Source organism: Labrus bergylta, chromosome 15 (genome assembly GCF_963930695.1).
Source record: "Labrus bergylta chromosome 15, fLabBer1.1, whole genome shotgun sequence".
In the NCBI taxonomy this organism is placed as follows: domain Eukaryota; kingdom Metazoa; phylum Chordata; class Actinopteri; order Labriformes; family Labridae; genus Labrus; species Labrus bergylta.
Genome location: NC_089209.1, coordinates 22,445,153 through 22,464,904, shown reverse-complemented (window position 1 = coordinate 22,464,904; position 19,752 = coordinate 22,445,153). Strand labels below are relative to the sequence as shown.

Here is a 19,752-nt window from a genome sequence, read left to right as displayed (position 1 = left end):
TTAAAAAGATGCCACAGAAACATATAACCTCTTCAAAGGGCATTGTAATTTCTAAAAAATGCACTACTAAGTCAAAGATAGAAATGAATAGACCTCTCCACATATGGTGAATACCACTATGGACAATTTCTGCAGCAGGACGGTTGTAGTGGTGCTGCCTAAACTAAAGTGCCCATGATCTTTATAATGAAGGAACATAACAGCCAGTGTAACAATATGGAGTATTGATGTGTTATAAATATCTTATGTTCAACAAAGGAGCTCTGTGGTACACATGAAGAAGATACTTCAGGCTGGACACACATATAGGGTCAAGTAACCGACCTCTTCATTTAAAACCCTTGTAGTGAAACATCTATCCGTGGTAAGCTGCAGTTCAGAACAGGCCTTCAGAGATATTGAAGATGTATTTTACTTTAATAAAAGGGAAAAAGGATGTCCTCTGTGATGTTACTAAAAACTGTGAGTAGACAGCAGAGCATCAAACTCAGCTGGACACCCACGAGCCTCAGGAAATCCTCAAGGTTAGGGTAGGAATACTTTGTATCTTTAAAGTGAAGCACTTACTCAAGGGAGCAAGAAACAGACTCACCTCATGATTCTGACTTTAGCCAGATCAACAAAAATGAGCATCAGTGGCATCTGTGCTGGATTAAGTGGTAATACTAAATTGGTTGATCAAATCATCATCATCATCAGAAATGTACAAGCGCAGCATTGATGGAAATAATGAAACAGTTATCTACAAGAACAGAAGCAGTTTTCTGTAGGACCTTTTCATTTTGTCTGACCCTACTTTGTTTAACAAAGACACAAGATGACTGGTCGGATTGGTTTGATTTACAAGTATACTGTATATAGTGAAGACATTTTCATTCACTTCCAGTTGATACTTAATTGGAGCACAACATGGAAAACCCTACAGTTCAGTTAAGAAAAAATGTAAACTCAAAATATGAAATATCAATTTAAATACAAAAGTTAAAATACAAAATTGATTTTCTTTTTTACAGACTCAGATGCCTCTAAACAGACAAACCTGCAGAAATGTAAGGGTCATGCTAGTCCAGTTACTCTATCCTGCATGTCTGTGGTGAGACATGAATCATAGTTAACACCTTACAGCGCTTTACAGTGATGGGACCAATGATATGCTGAAAGGATGAATGACTCGTGATTTAAGTGACTTCCTGCATGTGTCATGGATTCCTGTTGCTCATCGTCTACGTCCATCAGGTCACTTTGACTTAATGAAGTGATCTCATTTTGACAAGTTAAGGAATTTGAATGGCCTACTTGATGTATTCATAGCATCAAGTCAGACAGATATCGGTTTGGCTATACACCAAAACATACAACAATAACATCCCAAAATATCCAGGCTAAAAGATGAATTTGCTATCGGTGCAACTCCCCATGATAACAAAGACTTTTTGAAGTCCCTCTCTCTCTCTCTCTCTCTCTCTCTCTCTCCCCCCCCCCCCCACCCACCCCCTCCCCCCTCTCTCTCTGACAGACCTATAAATACTGCTGCTGACGTCAAAAGTGTCCGCCATCTTTGACGAGAGCTGCACTGCTTGCCTCCCATTGAAGAAGAAGTGAGGAGGACTGAGCCGACGTGCAGTGCCTTTGCAGCATCCCAGTCACATAGAGAGAGAGGCTGGTAACGCTTAGCTGTTGATATACCTCTCCTCCCATTCTGAGTGCGGGGCACCGACATCAGGCACAGGTAAGAACCAAGACATTCACAACCGGATTTTTTAACCGTTTTCATTTGAAGCGTGTTGTTAAATATGGGCTCTGTATGCTTTAAAGACATAGATTTTTTTGTTATGGGTGAAACGTGAGATCTGGATGTCTGTCGTCTCCAACCAGAACAATACTGTTAAAAACGCACTCTGCACATGGGGCTTTATGTTGTGACTTAGAAGATCTTTTGCTTCATTGTTAGCGGGAAGAGAAGGTAAGGGAGAGGACTGTATAGAGGGAGGAAGGCAATGCGAGACCTCCCGGGTGATAAATCAGGAACGCGCAGTGGATCGCTGCGCGGAAGGATGCGCTGCGCTATAATGCGTATATTCAATGTGGGCGTTTTCTATCTTTCAGCACCGTGGACAGCGCCAGAGAGAGAAAGCACATCGAGGTGTTTGAAAAAAAAAAAAAAAGTCTCAGCAGGTCGATTGTTTTGTCCAAACCTCGAGTTATGAAAGAGGTGCGGGGTTGTTTCTGTGCTTTTAGAAAGAGGCTTGTTTTCATTCTAATCAGTGGGGCTGAGAGAGAGAAACGCGTCTCACACCTCAAAGCCGATGGAGGCAGCAGGGTGGCTGCTGATACCGCAGCACGATGTGCGGATCATGAATCAATCTGTCGCACTCATGTCTGACAGAGAAAAGCAAACAAGTGCAGCCCTGCTGCTTTGAACAGAGGAGTCGGGGTGATTGCGCTGGATGTGGTGAGATGGAGAGAATGCATGTAATAGTAAACTGCGCCATGGTGAAGTCGGTGGGAGGAGGGTAGCCGATATAAACAGGAGGGAGGGGGGTGAGGCATGATCCAGCTCCAAGAATGCGTCGCTTGCTTTATTTATTTTTATACGCAGTGGTTTTTTTCCCCACAAACACTCCATTTCACGCCAAAACCGTTTCGCGAAGAGGTCCAAAATATCCCGGTGGATGCGAGAGGAGGGGGGTGTTATTCCGGGGAGACATGGAGGGAGGAGAGTGCCGGGGAGTACCGCGGTGAAACCCGCACTATGACACCCAGCCCCCTCCTCCTCCTTATCTTCCTTCCCTTGAGTATCCTATCACACCAACCAGCCCGCCGTCTCCGAGGAGACGCACATCACTGTCAGGGAGCCCCGCACCTATTGTCCGTCAGACCCGGCATCGCGCAAAAACGTGATAAATAGGCACGAGAGCTCAACATGCGCAAGCGTGCACCAGTTCGGGGCTCCGCATTCATAATGCTGGATAATAAGCTGCATACACACTTCATATAGTGATACGAGATGATGGTGGGAGCCATGCGTTAATGGTCTAATAAATTCCCGCCCAATATTCCCAAATTGCGATTGAAAAAACGTCAATTTGTTGGATGATTCTGCGGGTGTTTGTATAAGAAACAATTGGTTTTTTTGTGTGTTTGTGAAATGACGCACCTGTGCTGCCTGTCACGCACGGTACAATAGCTGCTAGAGGAGAGGAACCCGAGCCTCATGACGCACTAACGAGACAGAACTGCTGGATATCCTCAGGTTCGACGACGCCATGGATTAGATGTTAAATCTGATTGATCCTTTGGCGCAGCTGACATGATATTTATCACCACATGGAGTGGTGGGCTAGCTGACTTGATGCTCACTGACAGATGTTGTCACTTGGCTTTGATTGAATGTTTGCCACATCACTGGAAACCATGAGTGTGCACTGTGACACCTACATTACATCCTCCAATCACAATCTATTAGTGAGTCTGATTGTCTGATAACTGATTTGTAATGACCTTAATGTAACAGATTGTGTTATAATATCAGAAGCAAACAGATATGAGTCTATTTCTACAGGAAGAGTCATTCACAGGCGTTGGACACATCCAGCTGTGTGTGTGTTTATGACAATGGCGGATTAAAGCCTGCAGTGTACAAAGAGCACAATAAAGCCCCAAAGGATGCTCCAGTTGCCATGACCGCTACACCAATATCACTGCGGCTTGCACTGTTTGGACTGCAGAGAGGGAGAGAGGCAGAAAGAGGCAGAGGCTGGTGTTGGTTGTGGTAATGGGAGGGGGTGTCAGGCCTGTTACTGCACTCACTGCATGGGGCTGCTTTCAGGTTTAATGGTGACTCACAACACCATCACCGTCCTCTGATTGTTTCTGGCCGTTGTTCATTTCACATGGGTGCTTTCACCCCCGCCTGCATCGCACTGTGCTGTAATGGAGCTAAAGCCTCTGTGATCGATGCTGGTGAACACCGAGACGACTGGCTGGCTGCGCATTGCGTGTTTTGGTGCAGGTACAGGGCCTTGATTTTGTTTCCCCGTAACAGCTCTTTTTCCTTCCAACCTTACTGGTTTTGTTTCATTGCTCCTGATGATAAACTGCTGTAATTACACAAGAATCCAGAGGAATGCAGAGCAGGGTTTCTGTCAGAGTTTTTTGTGGTTTGAAAGGTTGCTAACAGGCCAAAACTGACCATTCAGCTCAAGCATGAGCAACATTACACATTAACCCCATACGAGAGCCACATATTGTAAACCCTGATACATTAGTCTGTAATGGAATGAGACACACAGTCACATTTGTGGTTCCTCGTTAGACCAGCACAAAAAGAGTCTTTGGAATCTCTCCAGCTGTTTCTCTCAAATGAAAAGATTTGATTAAAGTTTGATGTTTTCTCCTTGATAACAACAGATTGATTTTTGCGTTCACATATCAAACACTGTGAGCATAGATTCATCTTTCTCACTAACAGTCATTTGAATAAATAAATAAAAGCAGGTTTTTGCCTCATGTTTAGTTCAAAGCTGTGAGGAACTTGACATAAAAAAATGACAAACCTTGTACGGAATCACAAAAAAGCAGTTTACATTTGGCTCCGAATCCAATCGAGACTCGGAGATGGAAAGGGCTTTTCCTGCTTGAAGAAGGGGAAGAGAAGCTGGCGCCTTTGGTCAAGGGAATTTTGAAATTGCCCTTGAGCGAAGAACTCGACTCTGTCTCACTCTTTCCTAGGTAAAGGACTGTGGACTGGGAGTGTAAACTAAGCCTACTGCAGTAATGTCCTCCTGTCACAGTGGAGTTCAGGTTTTAGCTGCATGACAAACAAAATCATCCTCTCTCGGATTCAGCAGAGCTTGTGTCGCTGCTGCTGCTGCTGCTGCTGTCGCACTAGCAACTTTGAGAAGTCCCAGGAATACCCTGTGGGGGTCAAGTTCACTGTTTTCTCTCTTGATTTTGTGAATAATGATGCCCATGCCCATTCACAGTCCAGAGCCATGAGAGACATCTGAAAAGGATCCTGTTTGCTTTGTGGGTACATCACACCAGGGGTTATTCCTTTTTAAGGGTAATTGATTCTGTCAGTGCAAAGTGGCCTTACAATGGAGGAAAGAAAAATCTGGAGAGTTTACTTTGGTTTTGATTTCTTCCAGGAGTTAAGCATTACACAAGTGTGCTGCGCTGTCTACTCCATGGACTCAGCATTGGGCATAAAAAAAACGTATCCAGACTAAGATGTTACTATTGAGCAATCTTAAATCATTTATTTCACAGATAGAACTTCAAAGGGTGTTTTAAGTAGAGCAAACAAACGTCAAATTGATACCACAGATGACAAAATATGACAAAATACCTCATGAAGGGAAAGTTTGACATTTTGGGAAATTATTTTCTTCTCATTAATAACGCTCAACTGCATTTTCAGCCATAGTGTGCAAGTGGTTTGCTTAGCTTAGCTTAATTAGCCTGACTCTCTCTGGATATAAAAAAATAATAAAATAAAGTGTGAGGACTAGAAGTGGGATGGCACTGTACCCATAATCTTGCATAATGTAACCTGTAAAAATAGAAGAATATATTTGCACTTCAGTTTCAGAAGTTCTAACGTGTTAATCAGTCTGCTTCGGGCGTGCTAAATGTGGACGAAGAGGGGGCGCCATATAGCCAGGCGGTGCTGGGGCTGTAGTCCTCGTCGCAGCAGCCGTGGGTTGGGGTCCGACCTCAGCTCTCTGCTGCATTTCGTCCCCTGCTCTCTCCTCCCAGCATTTCCAGTCTCTCTTTTGCTGTCCTGTATAGTCAAGGCAAAAAGGCCCCCACAAAATGTGTACAGAGCCAGACAATATGTGACCACTGTTAAAACCTTTGATTCAGTGTACAAACTGGAGAGGGACAAAGACATCGTCACTCTGCAACAAAGTGGATTTCTGTACTTGTAACAAATATTCAAACTATCTTTGTAAAGAAAAGGGACAGAAGATTTGTGGTTTGGAAGACTAAAGTTATTTGACAGAAAGTAGAGGGAGTGTTTATTTGTCCATGCAAGATATATGAGAGATACATAACAGTTGAGAGGCAGCAAAAAAGCAAGCCAGGGTGAAGTGAAGGGTTTAGCTTTTTGTGTCCAGTCAGCCCTCACGAGACAACCTCTCACTTTCTCAGAGACACGCTGCATGAGAACAAAAACACAGAAACAAAATGGCTGCTCCCAAAGATTCAAGCTGTGACGAAGCATATAGAGAAAGATAGTGGTGCATTGGCTCCTCACCAAACCGCATTGTAAAACAGCTTTTTAATGACAGCCTTCAGTTATTGCTCTTTTACTTTCTATATGCCAATCACTTTAATGTTTGGGATGTTGTCTTTAAAATGTGTCTCATAGGTTATTCAAAACTTGTAGAATTGTGTCTTTGATTTATATATTTAAAAAAAATGTTGATTAATGGAGATGGTTTGAGAAACAAGGAGCCTACGTAGATGTCAACACACCTTTCAAATCTCGCATAACTTCTCTGAATGTAGTTTTATTAATCTTACCTCAGTTCTGTCCGTTCACAGAAGTGATATGACGACTATTATCTCCCATGTGGTGCGCTCATTTCATAAAGAGAAAAAAATCTTCCATCTTTTTAGCATTTAAAGCCATGTTCAGGAGACAGAATATCTGTCAGGCGTCATCATCATTCTGCCTTCTGTCCTCTCGGCCGCTCGCACAGTGACAGATTATTATTCTTTTGATTAATGGAAGGAATTTAAGGAGGGAAAATGATTAAAAGGAGAGGGAGTGAAATCAGGGATCTTGATAGGGGGAGACCGAAAAAATTAAAAGATGGAGAGTAATAACATGAGCGAGGGAAGGAAGACTGCCATAGTCGAACCACATTGAACCACTCAGAGAAATAACGTGAATACTTTTAATGAGTGAAAAATAGCCTTATGTTAAATACAGATCATTGTTCTTTTTGAACAATTCTTCGAGTATTTTCCAGATTATACCTTTTACTACAGTACAATGCTACCATATTATACTTAAAATAAACTCTCTGTCTTGTATTTCAGTACAGAAAGCGGATGGTTTGGAGTGCAGACACATACACATACAGTGTACTTGTGTGTGTTCAGATATAATGTAGACTGCTTCAGTAACACATCGATTTGTAGCCTCAAACATATCACTTTCACCGTGGCATTAGCCATTTTTCCATCAGCTTTATACGACTAAAGCTTCCATTTCCAGAAATGAAAGCCTGTATAGACTTATTATCCCCGTGTCAGCGAAGCATAAAGTCACCAATTAATCTGCTCGGGTCAACATGAATACGCCCTCCGCCCTCTAGATTACATGGCAGTGTGTGCTCAGGTGCAGGCACAATACGGCTGTATCAGTCTTCTGCAAACATGAAACTGTTTGGAGTGTGGCGCTGCTTTCATTCGATGATTAGTGGTGTGTTCGATGGTGCTTTTTGGTGATAGTGTTGCTCTAGGTCTTCCTGTTGGGGTTGGGTAATTTATGATGCTGCAGTGCAGCTGACTCAGCTTGTTGTTGCAGAGAAACCTCTGCACAAAAGGTTTTATAAAAACCTTAAACAACATGGGATGTATGGAATAAGAGTTTATTTTTAACAGTATTTGAGTGGCTGACGGGATGTTGTGTCTCACATTTTGACTTCTTTCTACAGCTCATGCACTCATGTGTCCAGACTGCACACATTGTAAATCAGATTAACATACACGGTGTGATGTGTTCAGGCTAAAAATGTTCTTAAATCGTCTTTGACATCAAACCAGTAAAATTGGATTTTATATTAATATTGCTTGTTTCAGTGAACTTCATACCGGGTTTTCTTTTTGTGCTGGTTAGAATATATCTCTATTACTGACATTTACTTCCATTCACATTAAATCATGTCTTGAAAAGCGTTATAAGCGGTGCACAGTGTGAATATGATTGATTATCTAAGGGATGACCGCTGACCTGGAGGTCAACATTACCCTCTGCAGCATTTATTGTGCCGTTTGAATGTGACTTCATTCTCCTAGTTTATATTTTATATTTCTTAAATTTAATTTACCAAGTCACAAAAAGAAGAAACTTACACTGCTTCAAGCTTATCAATGACTCGGTTTCAGTCTGTTTTTGCATGTTTTTAGTAAACTAAAGTAAACTAAATGGCTTTTTTTGTTGGGATGTTTCTTTAGACACTGCAAATTATCACGACTCAGGATGTACCGATGCATCGGTTCAACATCAGTATCATCTGATATTGGTACTGTTGACAGACATCTGATAATTGTTCCAAATCAATTTAATGCTGGCATCTCGTACACCTAACGACTGATTCAGAGAAGATGTATTTTATTGGGCAGATGAAATCACCTGTTGGACAAAATCTGTCCGGTTTTCATCAAACATGAGAGACAATGTCGGCATTGTGAGAGTCTTACATCAAAAGAAGTCATGAAACAAACATTGGTATCAGAATCTGAACTGATCTTACCAATCAGTTCGACTTACGACAAGCTGCTGCTGTACAGACAGTCTACTGACCTGAATTTGTTATCTGCTTAAAAACATTGTTTTTCTTTCACACATTTCAGCATTGATAGTGTGTATAACTTAAATGCTGTTCCAACATGTCAGTTTGACTTAAATAATACATTTAAGTGGGCAGAAAGGTGATATATAATCCTGATAATTGAATTCTTCCTGAAGGCTTTTTTCCCCCCTAAGGGTGCATCTAATTTCTCTTTTGTCTTTGTTTTAATGACATCTGAAATATTTAACAAGTGCCCTTGCTACGGTCCATGACTTGGTGCCATTAAATGTGTTTGTGTTTGTGTGAAATCAACCTCTGGAGATCACTTTTTGAAATTCTCTCTTATGAGTCTTATACCTCACTGTACAAATGTGCTCGAGGCCATCTGAATGACTGACTGAAGACCTCAATATTTAAACGGGACATAACAGTGAGACGCCCCTTCAGTGCAGCATTGCTGAAAGCTGAAACATCTGGAGTTTTGTCTTTGCACTGGGCTGCTGGCGTGAAACATTTCCAGCCAGAGATTCCATCAAATGTGTGGATAATAAAACAAGAACATCTGCAGCTTTAGCATCTCTCCTCTCTGACGTTTATTGCGTCGTAAAAACGGGAGTGTGCTTCTAATTCAAAACAGGCTTCGGAGGCCTGTACAGAAATTGCTTGCTTGATTGTTGGTCATATATTCCATTGCACCCACGTATCCTCCAAGCCCCCACAACACATTAAACTGTCCAATTTTTCCGCCTTTTAGCTTTCACTCCCAACCTGAGCACCCCTCCCCTGTTTGGCTTGTCAAATGTCACATCTCCACGACCCCCTGGCAGTCAAAATGTCTTCTTTAATAACCGCTTGGTAATAAATGTGGCTCTGGGGGCTGCTATAGGCTGGCTAATGATGTAACCAGGACCCCCTTCCCCTGCAGACACCGCAGAGGTGACTGTGAACACGAGTCTGAAGGGCAGTGAAGGTGGACAAACTGATTGTGGTTTGTTGAACATGTGGAATCTATCATTATTCTTCTGCTTTTTATCTCATCTGCCTTCAGCTTTTAATAAACACCACAGTTTGCTCCGCTGAGATGTTCTCTCGTCTTGTCTCTCTATCTTTTGTCTCTTTTGCTCGGCTCCGCACTTGTTTCCAAGGAGCTGGAGGCAGGCTGATAAGGAGCCGTGCAGCTACAGAGAGCGATGAGGGGGCGGTCTGCCTTATATCACCAAGCTTGCCCTTGCCCTTGTCCTCACCCTCATTCTCTTTGGTCTCTTTAAGCAAATGCAGCAACAACACCTTCTTCAAGAGTGTTGACAAGTGCTGTGCATAACTCAGTTTGGTCAATTGAGTTTGGAAAACAAAGATTTTACTAGTGTTTTTATTTTTTTAACAGTTCAAAGTTGACCCGAACTCCGATATCAGCCCCTATAAGCCTACTCTTAAAGATACATTTTTTTTTTTTTTTATGCATTTATTACAGAGACAGGACAGTGGATAGAGTCGGAAATCACAAGAGAGAGAGAGTAGGGAATGCGGTGAAGGAGCCATAAGCTGGATATGAACCCAGACTGCCCTGCTTTGAGGTCTGTAGCCTCTGTACATGGGGGCGCACAGACTAACCACAAGCAAAACAGACTGGATATGAAGTTGTCAGATAAAAAGGCTGAACAGAAGTTAACAGCGGTTCAGCCTTTAGACCCCACGTCTCACCGAAGAGCTTCAGAGAGACCTGACATTGAATGAGAAAAATTCTGGGTCAACACCTTATGATGACAAATAGTCACATCTTGAGACTCGGTCTGTAAAGCTTACAGCCCTCCATACTGTTGCTCCTACTTTCCTCTTTGTACAATGATACAGCTGAGAGAAGTGTAGAGATTCCACTCCAAAGCTGTGAGTTGACTGATAGGTGATTATTATCCACCTTCAGAGTGCAGCCTAAATCATGACACTGCTTTTACTAACTTAATGCATGACAATGGATGACCTGTACTGGAGTTTTAACATTTACATAGACATAAGTCATAATGCGGCTGTCTCTCAAACTGTGAGTGTTCACCTTGGAAGAACAGGCTTTATGGGTGTGTGACCATGATACAAAGGGAGGTGCCTCCAATCGATGAAGGGTTCAGTCATTTTGCTCTGAGACTTCAAGAAGGCAGTAATCTGATATTCTCCCCTGAACCCCACTCAGTTTTAATAACCCTGACCTACAATTGTTACAACAAATACAACTGAAAATTACAATTCGTGACCTTCTCTCTTCCAGCCCTCTAAACAGATAGCACATTGCCTTGGGCATGCATAGGATGTGTCTTGTGTTATTTACCTTTGTGTTGTATGACATGCCTTGTAGGTCACTGTGAACAAACTACGTGTGAATGTGTGAACGTCAGAACATGAAGGACACTGTGTTTGAGGGTCCTGATCTACCCTGTGGTTACAGTGTTCCTCTTACAAGAGGGAATATATTTTTCTCTATTTTTCTTCCTCAAATCTTTCCTCTTTTTTTAAATTATTGGACTTTTGATGCCTTAATTTGAGAGACAGGACAGTGGATAGAGTTGGAAATAAGGGAGACAGAGAGGTGACATGTGGTTAAGGAACCACAGGCCGGATCCGAACCCTGGCTGCCTGCTTCAAGGACAACAGCCTCTGCACATGGGGTGCAAGAACTATCCTCTAGGCCACCTGCGCCCCTACTTACTCAAATCTTGATTTGAATGTTAAGAGCTCTTCTTCTCTTCAGGGTCACATTTTAGAAAAAAACAGCATTAGAAAGTCCTGTCTATCCATCAGTGACTCTGAAAGGAGATTTTGTAAGTGTTAACCCCTGTCTGAGGCAGGTACCCTGCATTGTAATGATCCTCCACCTTCCCCTCTTTAGCCATGTGTTTCTGAGATGTGGCTGGTTACAGTGGGTCCAGATGAATAAGTGATGGGGTCTTGGACTTCTCAGGTCAATAATGCATGGCATTCTTTGTAGAGCGGGCCACTGGGATGTTTCTGCAGCACTTAATGCTAGCTCCTCTGAGGGGAGAGAGAGAGCTCGAACTTTGGCTTGTTGTGTAATGTTACATCACTGTTGATGTTATGCAGGCTCCCAGTGGATCCAGGACGGGTAGAGTCATCTTATCGTCATGGTTATAATGTGTTGAAACGACCAAACAAGAAGGCTTTTGAAAGAAGAACCATTACAGAGGTCTGATTTATTGTTCTGCGTACCCACATGAATGACTGCTGTGGAGTATTTAATGACATATGATAATGTTTATATTCATCATCGGTTGCCAAATGACAATTCAAATCACTTCAGTGCCTCAGTCACTGCAATCTTTTGCAGGGGCGATAACAGTGAAGTGGCCTTCACTATTAGACAATTATATATAACATGATATATTTATACAAGAAGAATTGACATCCATATCTCATTAGTTAGTATGCTGTGTACAACCAGGCCTGTGCCTTTAATCCAGTGACTGTAGTCTGAATGCTGTGTTCCTTTATCTATGCATTAGTGTTTATCATTTGGTCTTGAGTTAAGCAGTATGAATTGGATTATATTTCTGTCAGCTACATAGATATTATTGACTAATTGTGTCATCCACACTCCAGTGGCGTTTCACATAAATTGTATGTGTTGCGAAACACACATTGGCCATGTTAACCTTGCACTTTCGTTGAACTGCTTTCTTTCAGAAGGTGAAGTTAAATGTTTTAAAACAGTGACAGACAGGAAGAGTCTGAAATAGAAACTGGAAGGCAAACAAAATGGAAGCCAACATACACACACTTAGAGCCAGAAAGAGACAGAGACATGCAGGCTAATTTGCATAAAACAGTCAACAAAGATCCATTGTGTTTTTTGCCACTAGTCAAATAAAAGCTCTATTGTTTTTACCTTCATGGGTATTGTCGTTTTTATTTAAATACGTCTGTCTTTCAGCTTAAAGATATTTATGCAGCAAGTTTTAATTCAGTTATAAGACTTCTTCTGTAGCAATTATAGTAAAATAATGTGACTTGTACAAAGACTTGTCGATAGTATATATTCTATACTTAAGTCTTATTTCTCTCATTAAAAATTACAACGATTGAATCTTTCAAAACTTGAACTAGTGATGTAATAAATACAGAAAATAATTTTAATGTTATTTCATCATCTCCTCTGTGGACTTCTACAGGGTTATGTTCATGGTTTTTTTCTTTTTATACCTACAAACTTATCACAAATATGTGCTAAATTAAAGTATGTTTTCACCGTATGCAGACAATACAGTTATATATCTGTTTGAATTACTCATCTAGTTACCGCAAGGCTGTCAAATCATTTAATGTTTGTCTTTAGAAGTTTTGTCCCATGCTCGAGTGAAGGAAACTGTGTAAGTTAGCTTCTCATCAATGTTGTGTTCTTAAGAATTTAACATATGATAGCTCTTTTAAATTTGCTTATATGTAACTCATCAAAAGTATCAGGTTCTGTGACTCATAGAGCATCTAACAATTATTGTAAAATGCATATTTCTGGAGGATACATATTATGTAAATCCTCTTTTTGATAAAGACATTTGTCTGCATGTTGACTAACTTTTATTACGAAAATTGAACATTTGAAGTTAAAACTTTTAAAGTGGATTGATTTATGTAGTCTTGAAGTATCAGGTTCTTTTTGATGGTATAGTATTTTGTATGTTTTAGTTTTTTTTCATTTATTTAAGTGAGTGAGTTTTAAGTTTTTTGCTTTTATATTTATTGTTGGGTTTACATTTTGTATGTGTAAGTTCTCAGTCACCCAGGTCATGGTAAATTGAAGCTTGATCCAAAGGCAGCTGAAATCTTCAACTAAGTTGCCTTTGGATCAAACTTCGATTTTACATTTTGTACAGTCTCCTGTGTACTTGTTTCTGAGTTTTCTGTATTTTAATGGCTCATCTTGTGGGTCTGACATCAGATTACATTCTACATACCCCTTTAAACTAAAAAAGTAGATGAACGTGATGAGATATTTTACATAATTTATACACTTTAAATCATTATTTTGCAATTAAATTCTTTCAAAATTCATACTGATGTACACTGTATCTAACTACACACAACATACCCGAGACCAGAGTGCTCCAATACCGAGACAAGCCAAAGACCAAGTCAGGGTAAGACAGAGACAAGACCAAGACCATAAATATCATTGAAAAATCATCATCTTGTGTGCAGCAGGTGTTTCACTTACTTTGACTCAGTCCTGAGACCAAGATCGATTTCGAATACTACAACACTACCAGTGCAAGAGAAGGAGGAAGATAGCACTGAAAAGTATAAAGAGAAAATGAAGGACAGAAAGAGGGATATAAAAGAAGAGAGTGGAGGATAAGTAACGAGAGCGTGTTGAGGGGGAGCAGATGGTGGGGGCTAGCAATCTTCTCCAGGTAGAACAAGATTGGACAGAGTATGAAATAAGCCATTCTCTGGGGTTCAATATGCCGCGAATGGAAATAAAGGTACCTTCATATCTTTGGTTATTTTTCCCATGGTGATTACACTGAAACATCACTCCTGAGGTAGTAAACACAGGACGGGATGGCTGATAGATGGAGAGCTTGAAAGATGAGTATTCTATTTAACATTCACGGTGTTACTTCTGGCTACAAGCGTTGTACGCTACATGTACGATTGTGTACAGCCTGTTTTTTTTCTCATCCCATTTTTCAAAACTCTATTGATGAATATGCAGCCTTACTCCAGAAATCACCTTGTAAACTGTGGTAGATGCCACACGGCATATATCACATTTTACAGCATCTTTCTAGTGTCATAAATTAAATCAAGCAGCTAATTCACAAACACGTTTCCAAAGCCTCTGTACTGTATATGTGCCCATGTATACAGACTGAATTAATGACTGAATGTTGGATTTTGGTGCTTCTGTGTTTGTTCTTGTTCTTTATTGCTTTCCTTTTGACTTGGGGTCCAAAGGTCACACTGAGTACCATTGCCTGCCATAAATGTCAACGTCAGTCTAACCTATTATAGAAAGGTGTTAGAAACACAAGGGCAGAGGGAGTGTGGGTGTGTGTCAACACAGAGGGGCAGACACACATGAAGATGACTTTGTTTAAAATGAAATGAAGAGAAAAGTGGTAGTTGTGTACTACCAAATCAATCAATCAATCATTATTTGTACAGCGCCAATTTATAACAAGTGTGTATCTCAAGACGCTTTACAAAGAGAATCCCATTTTAACAAAGAAAAATGGGATAGGGGAAGATGGGTTAAGATGCAGGAAGGGTTTCTCCCGTGTATTCCTCGTGTTCCTGTTGTCCACTCTTCCTTGCCGATGCGGTGGAGGTCGGAGCAGGCAGTGCATGAAAGAGGAAGGCAGTGGTTGTGGGGACGACACAGTCTGATGGTGGTGGCTGGGCGTCAGGGACATCGGGTGTTGGTGGTTCCAGATTACCTCGCTGAAGGTCAAATGGATCAAGAGTATTTGAAGCCACCCGTGTGGAAGATGCTTGGAGGTTATGAAGGAGTCTATTTTTTTATTCAAATTGTGAGGGCGCCATCCCCTTGTACAGAGTCTATAGTCTTTGCAGTGGGCGGGCCCTTTCCTACATGTCATTCCCCACACTCTCTGTCCCTGCTTTCCGACTCTATCCACTGTCCTGTCTTTACACCAAAGGCCCAGAGATATCTTTAAAAAAAAATAGTATTTATATGTTGAATTAGTGTAGAGTTCTTAACAGCTTGATGTTATGGGAGATATTCATTATTTTACATAACAATTATTTATTCCTATTATACTGTAGATATTGTGCAAACTAGAGGTTATTCTCAAAGCAGGATAGCCACTTTAACTGTCAGATAATCTGACTGAAAACCAAGCACACATATTCATGTATTGATTATAAAAGCATGTTATTAGAAAACCCAGATGATAAGCCTGATTTGTAGCAGGCAGTGCTGAAGCTGTCTAAAATAAAAAAACACAAAGCTTGTAATTGGGACATAAAGTAAAAGGTCAGTGTGGCCTGTTCAAATTTAATTGCCTGAAATGGGTTATGTAAGTGGACAGGCCGGCGATGATGCCCTCTCTTCCTTCAGTGAGCCGCTCTGAAGAACAAACTCGATTCAGACATTAAACTGCACGGACTGGTCGGGGGTTTATATAACTCAACATGGCCGCTGCTGTTAGGAAACAATGCAGGACGGCAAGAGGAAAGGAAAGAGAGAGGAATGTAACCAAGCTGCATGAATATAACCGATTCATCGTTCAAATTTAATGCGCAATTAATTATAAGAATCTTTAGATATACATATCAGTAGTTTTCTAACCTTGGTCACATAAAGAGACAATAAATGATGTATTAAAAAGGACCCTGAAAAAAATGCCAAACGTAATCATTACAATGCAGCTGTTGATCTGAGGACGTATTAATGACTGCATAAATCCACAGAGATGAACGGAGATGATCTACACACCGCACAGGGAGGCTTTATGATTCAGACCAAGACGTTTTGTTATATAGCCGTGGCAGTAAAAGAAATGGCTTCATATCCTGTGTGTGTGCAGCGAGTGTGTGTCTCTAGCAGATGTTGTTGTGAACATCTCTGGACACAAAACACGTACAGAGGAACCTGCGAGGCAGATCATCAACCAGACTGCACGCTCAGTCACCAAGATGAGACATGTCCAGGTGGGCTAAGCCGTCTGTCAGAGAGATGAGATACGGACTCTGTATTTGTCTCTACCAAAGTTTGGATTAAAGATTCATAATGTTTATAAAGTGGATGCCACTGAGTATCAGTCTCTCTGAAAACCTGTGCATGATGGACTTGTTTTTAGTTTTTGTGCCATGTGCACGCTCAGATAGTCTGCATTGCAAGGAATAGTGTTCTCTCAAGACATCAAGTCTGTAAAAGGAGACGGGTGTAGTGCCTTTAATCTGTGTCTTTAATGTCCACAGTGTACGGGATTCATATTTCATCGAATGCAAATGGAGTATACGGATTTGTTCCTTTATCTCCAGCCAATGCATTTACCTCACTACTAGCAGCGTTAATATTCAGGAACATCTTCATACATATATGCAGAGGTTTCTATCCTTTCTCCACCCAAGTGCCCTGATGAATGTACTTCTTTAGTGTACTAAAGTATCTGCACACTGGGTTCATGCTGAAGTGGTTCACACTTGGCTCTTCATAGCCTGCACTACGCCTTTTTTTTGCCACCAGTGGGCAGAAGAAATATTACCTATATGGCATGTATACTATAAAATAAATATGATACAGTTTGCATGTATTAAAGCTTTTTCATTGAAATTAGCTGTCTGCTTAGAGACTAACAGAAAAAAGCTCATACATAAAATGTGTTAATCCAGGTGGTAATGGTTAAAATAAAGTGTCTCTGGCTACCAAATAAATGTAATCCAAAACTGACTTGTCAGCAACTCCTGGGAAAATTACTTAGTCTGAAGTAGGCCCCGACCAGTATGGGATTTTTGGGGGCGATACCGATACTGGGGAGGAAAAAGAATCTGATATCGATATGTCGGCTGAACTCTATCTTCAACCTTCAGAGATAGATAGATACAGATATACACATTTATTGTGTTGATCTCTCAATTGCAGTTATCAAACACTTGTGGAAAAGATACAGTATATAACGTAGAAAAGATGGTCTCTCAACACCGCTTGACACTCTGGAGAGTGATAATGCTTCTTGTGATCCATGTAGCTCCCTCTACTGGTGAAAGAGAACTGCTTATGCAATACAATGAAACTCAAATGAAATTATATCTGACCGGTTAATAAATCTAGTAATATCAGCACATATCAGAGATATTAATTAGCCGATACTGATAGTCACTGGGTATGCTAATATTGGCCGATATTATCAGCTGGCCGACTAATGGGTCAGGCTCTGGTCTGAACACGCATTAAACTTGTATGAGCATTGATTGAGTTTTAGAAAGAGAGTGACCCTCCAAAAAGAAGATGTGTTGATTCTCAGTGATTTGCTGCAACATGTCTTCCTTTCCCTTATTCAATACAGTGTTATTATCCTGGATTTCATGTAGGAGATTGTCTTTAAATAAAGACAAAGTCTTTTGAGTTCCCTGAGGATCTGCACAAGAAATATGTCGCTCCCAATTTTTAAACGTATCATCCAATGACTCCTCATCATTTCCCCCTGGGCGGTAAAGGCCATCGTTATAAAGGATTCCAACTGAGCCAGAAGGCTGCGGGAAGAAATGCTATTTGATTCTGAAGGGGGTTTAAATAATGTGGATGCTAATTTGAAAGCATTTCTTGAAGCCATATCCACCGATGATCTCTAACTCATCTGACACATGACGAGATGTTTCATGATCAGCTTTACAGTTAGCTCCCCCAGTAATCCTACATCTGCAGATATCCAAGAGTTTGGCTTGTGATGCCAGCCTCTTATGACCAACAGAGGAGAGGAAAGGATCAAAGCTACAGGACTAACAGGCTGTTTATGTCTCTCTGTAGCTAATCCTCCAAAATCCCAGTCAACCCTGTCTGAGACTGCAGCATTCCTCTGCACACATCAGTCGCCTGCTCTCTTTCCATTGATTCCTCAACAAACTCCTGCTGCGGTGGCTTCTTAATCCTCCATTATACCGCCTGTGACGGTAAACAGAGACAGTAGCTCCCAGTCTGCGTCTTGCTTTTATTTTTATGTTCATTGTAGAGCCTCTTAAATGAGATCCAATTTCATTGGGCCTCTTTGTTGCAATCCAGGCTCTTTCTTTGGCTGTTTTCTTTCTAACCCCTCAGGACTGTATTTGTCTCGCCTTTTCCTTTGAGCTGCTGTTATTCAGACTGGAAGCTTGTTGGTCGGGTGAAAAGTTTCACTTTGCTCAGGGGCATCTGGACCGGGCACATGCATAATGATGATGAACAGGAATTAGATATGCACATGCTGCTTTTGGCTAATCTTTAAAATCTTGGGTCCAGAACATCTGAGCCTGTAAATATTGTCTCTTGCCGTCAGTGGTGCTTTTTTTCTAATGCTCTATTTACTGCTCCAAACTGTCCGACTCCTCTCATTGCTACAGAGAGGTGAATGAATAGATGATGTAGTGGGGTTTTTATTACAGGTGGCTTTAATGTTAAAGTTTTTCATCATGTCATATTTGGTTGCTCTTTGTTATCTTCCCAAATGTAATTCTCCACTTGTAATCAGTTATCCACTGGTCTGATATTTGTCATGCCTCGTTGGAGTCAGCTCTTTCTATTGCAGCATCCAGCTTCATGCCCTTTCTCTATTTTCCTCTCTCTTCCAGCCCTCCCCGAAATCCCACTAGGATCTTCTCTTCCCTGTTGGAGACCTTCTCCACCCCCCACATCTAGCAGCCATGGCAGATGACGCAGACATGCGCAATGAGCTGTCGGACATGCAGCAACGTGCCGACCAGCTGGCCGATGAGGTGAGAAGAACACGCTCACTACATCACTGTGATATATGTTGTGATGCTGCACATATGTTGTTTTTTTTTCAGTGTTATGAAGAAACGAGACCCACGAACATAACTGAGTCTGAAATATTACACATTCCTCAAATTCTTTAACATGACAAACACATGGCAATACAATTCTGTATGATGTCTACCTATAACCAAATATGTTCAATAAATATAGTGTATTAATTCTTAATGTAAACTGTATTTCCATGATGTGCAGGAGATTTTATATCATTATAGTAAGACTGATCTTTAATGTAACTACATGTAATTCAGACACTAAATACATTATTACAGAAAATAAACAGCATCATGCTAATGTGTTCCTATAGAGCTGTGGCTGTATTCATGTGTGTGTGTGTGTGTGTGTGTGTGTGTGTGTGTGTGTGTGTGTGCAGGTGATAGATTATTCATGCATCTGACTTTACATTTTACTACATCGTACCATCTTCAGTTTGACACAAATTTTCACGCTCATGAGTGTGAAAATTTACAGAAGGGATTCTTACTGTGTGTGTGTGTTTGTTCACATGTTGAAATCCATCTATGAGCATGTGTGTGTGTGTGTGTGTGTGTGTGTGTAATTGTCATTAGCAGTCAGATTGAGAGAGAGAGTCTCAGCCATGACCCAGAGCAGATGAACCCACACCCCTCCAGCTTCACATATGACTCACACTGGCACAGCTGAGCAGAATATTAAACACTCGCTCACACACACACAAACACACATGCGTGAACATAGGGTATA

At 41.1% G+C, this 19,752-nt stretch overlaps 1 protein-coding gene across 2 annotated transcripts in view; it reads left to right on the top strand.

The window, feature by feature from the left end:
- The first annotated feature begins 1,544 nt into the window (after positions 1-1,544).
- Positions 1,545-19,752, top strand: part of snap25a (synaptosome associated protein 25a) — a 37,606-nt gene continuing 19,398 nt past the window's right edge. The window contains exons 1-2 of one of the 2 annotated variants that reach the window (XM_065963524.1): positions 1,545-1,729; positions 18,828-18,971. In XM_065963524.1, the coding sequence (XP_065819596.1) occupies positions 18,900-18,971 (72 nt within the window). In that variant the 5' untranslated portion in view covers positions 1,545-1,729; positions 18,828-18,899. The remainder of the gene's footprint in view (positions 1,730-18,827; positions 18,972-19,752) is intronic. The other variant, XM_020631555.2, reaches the window with a different exon arrangement.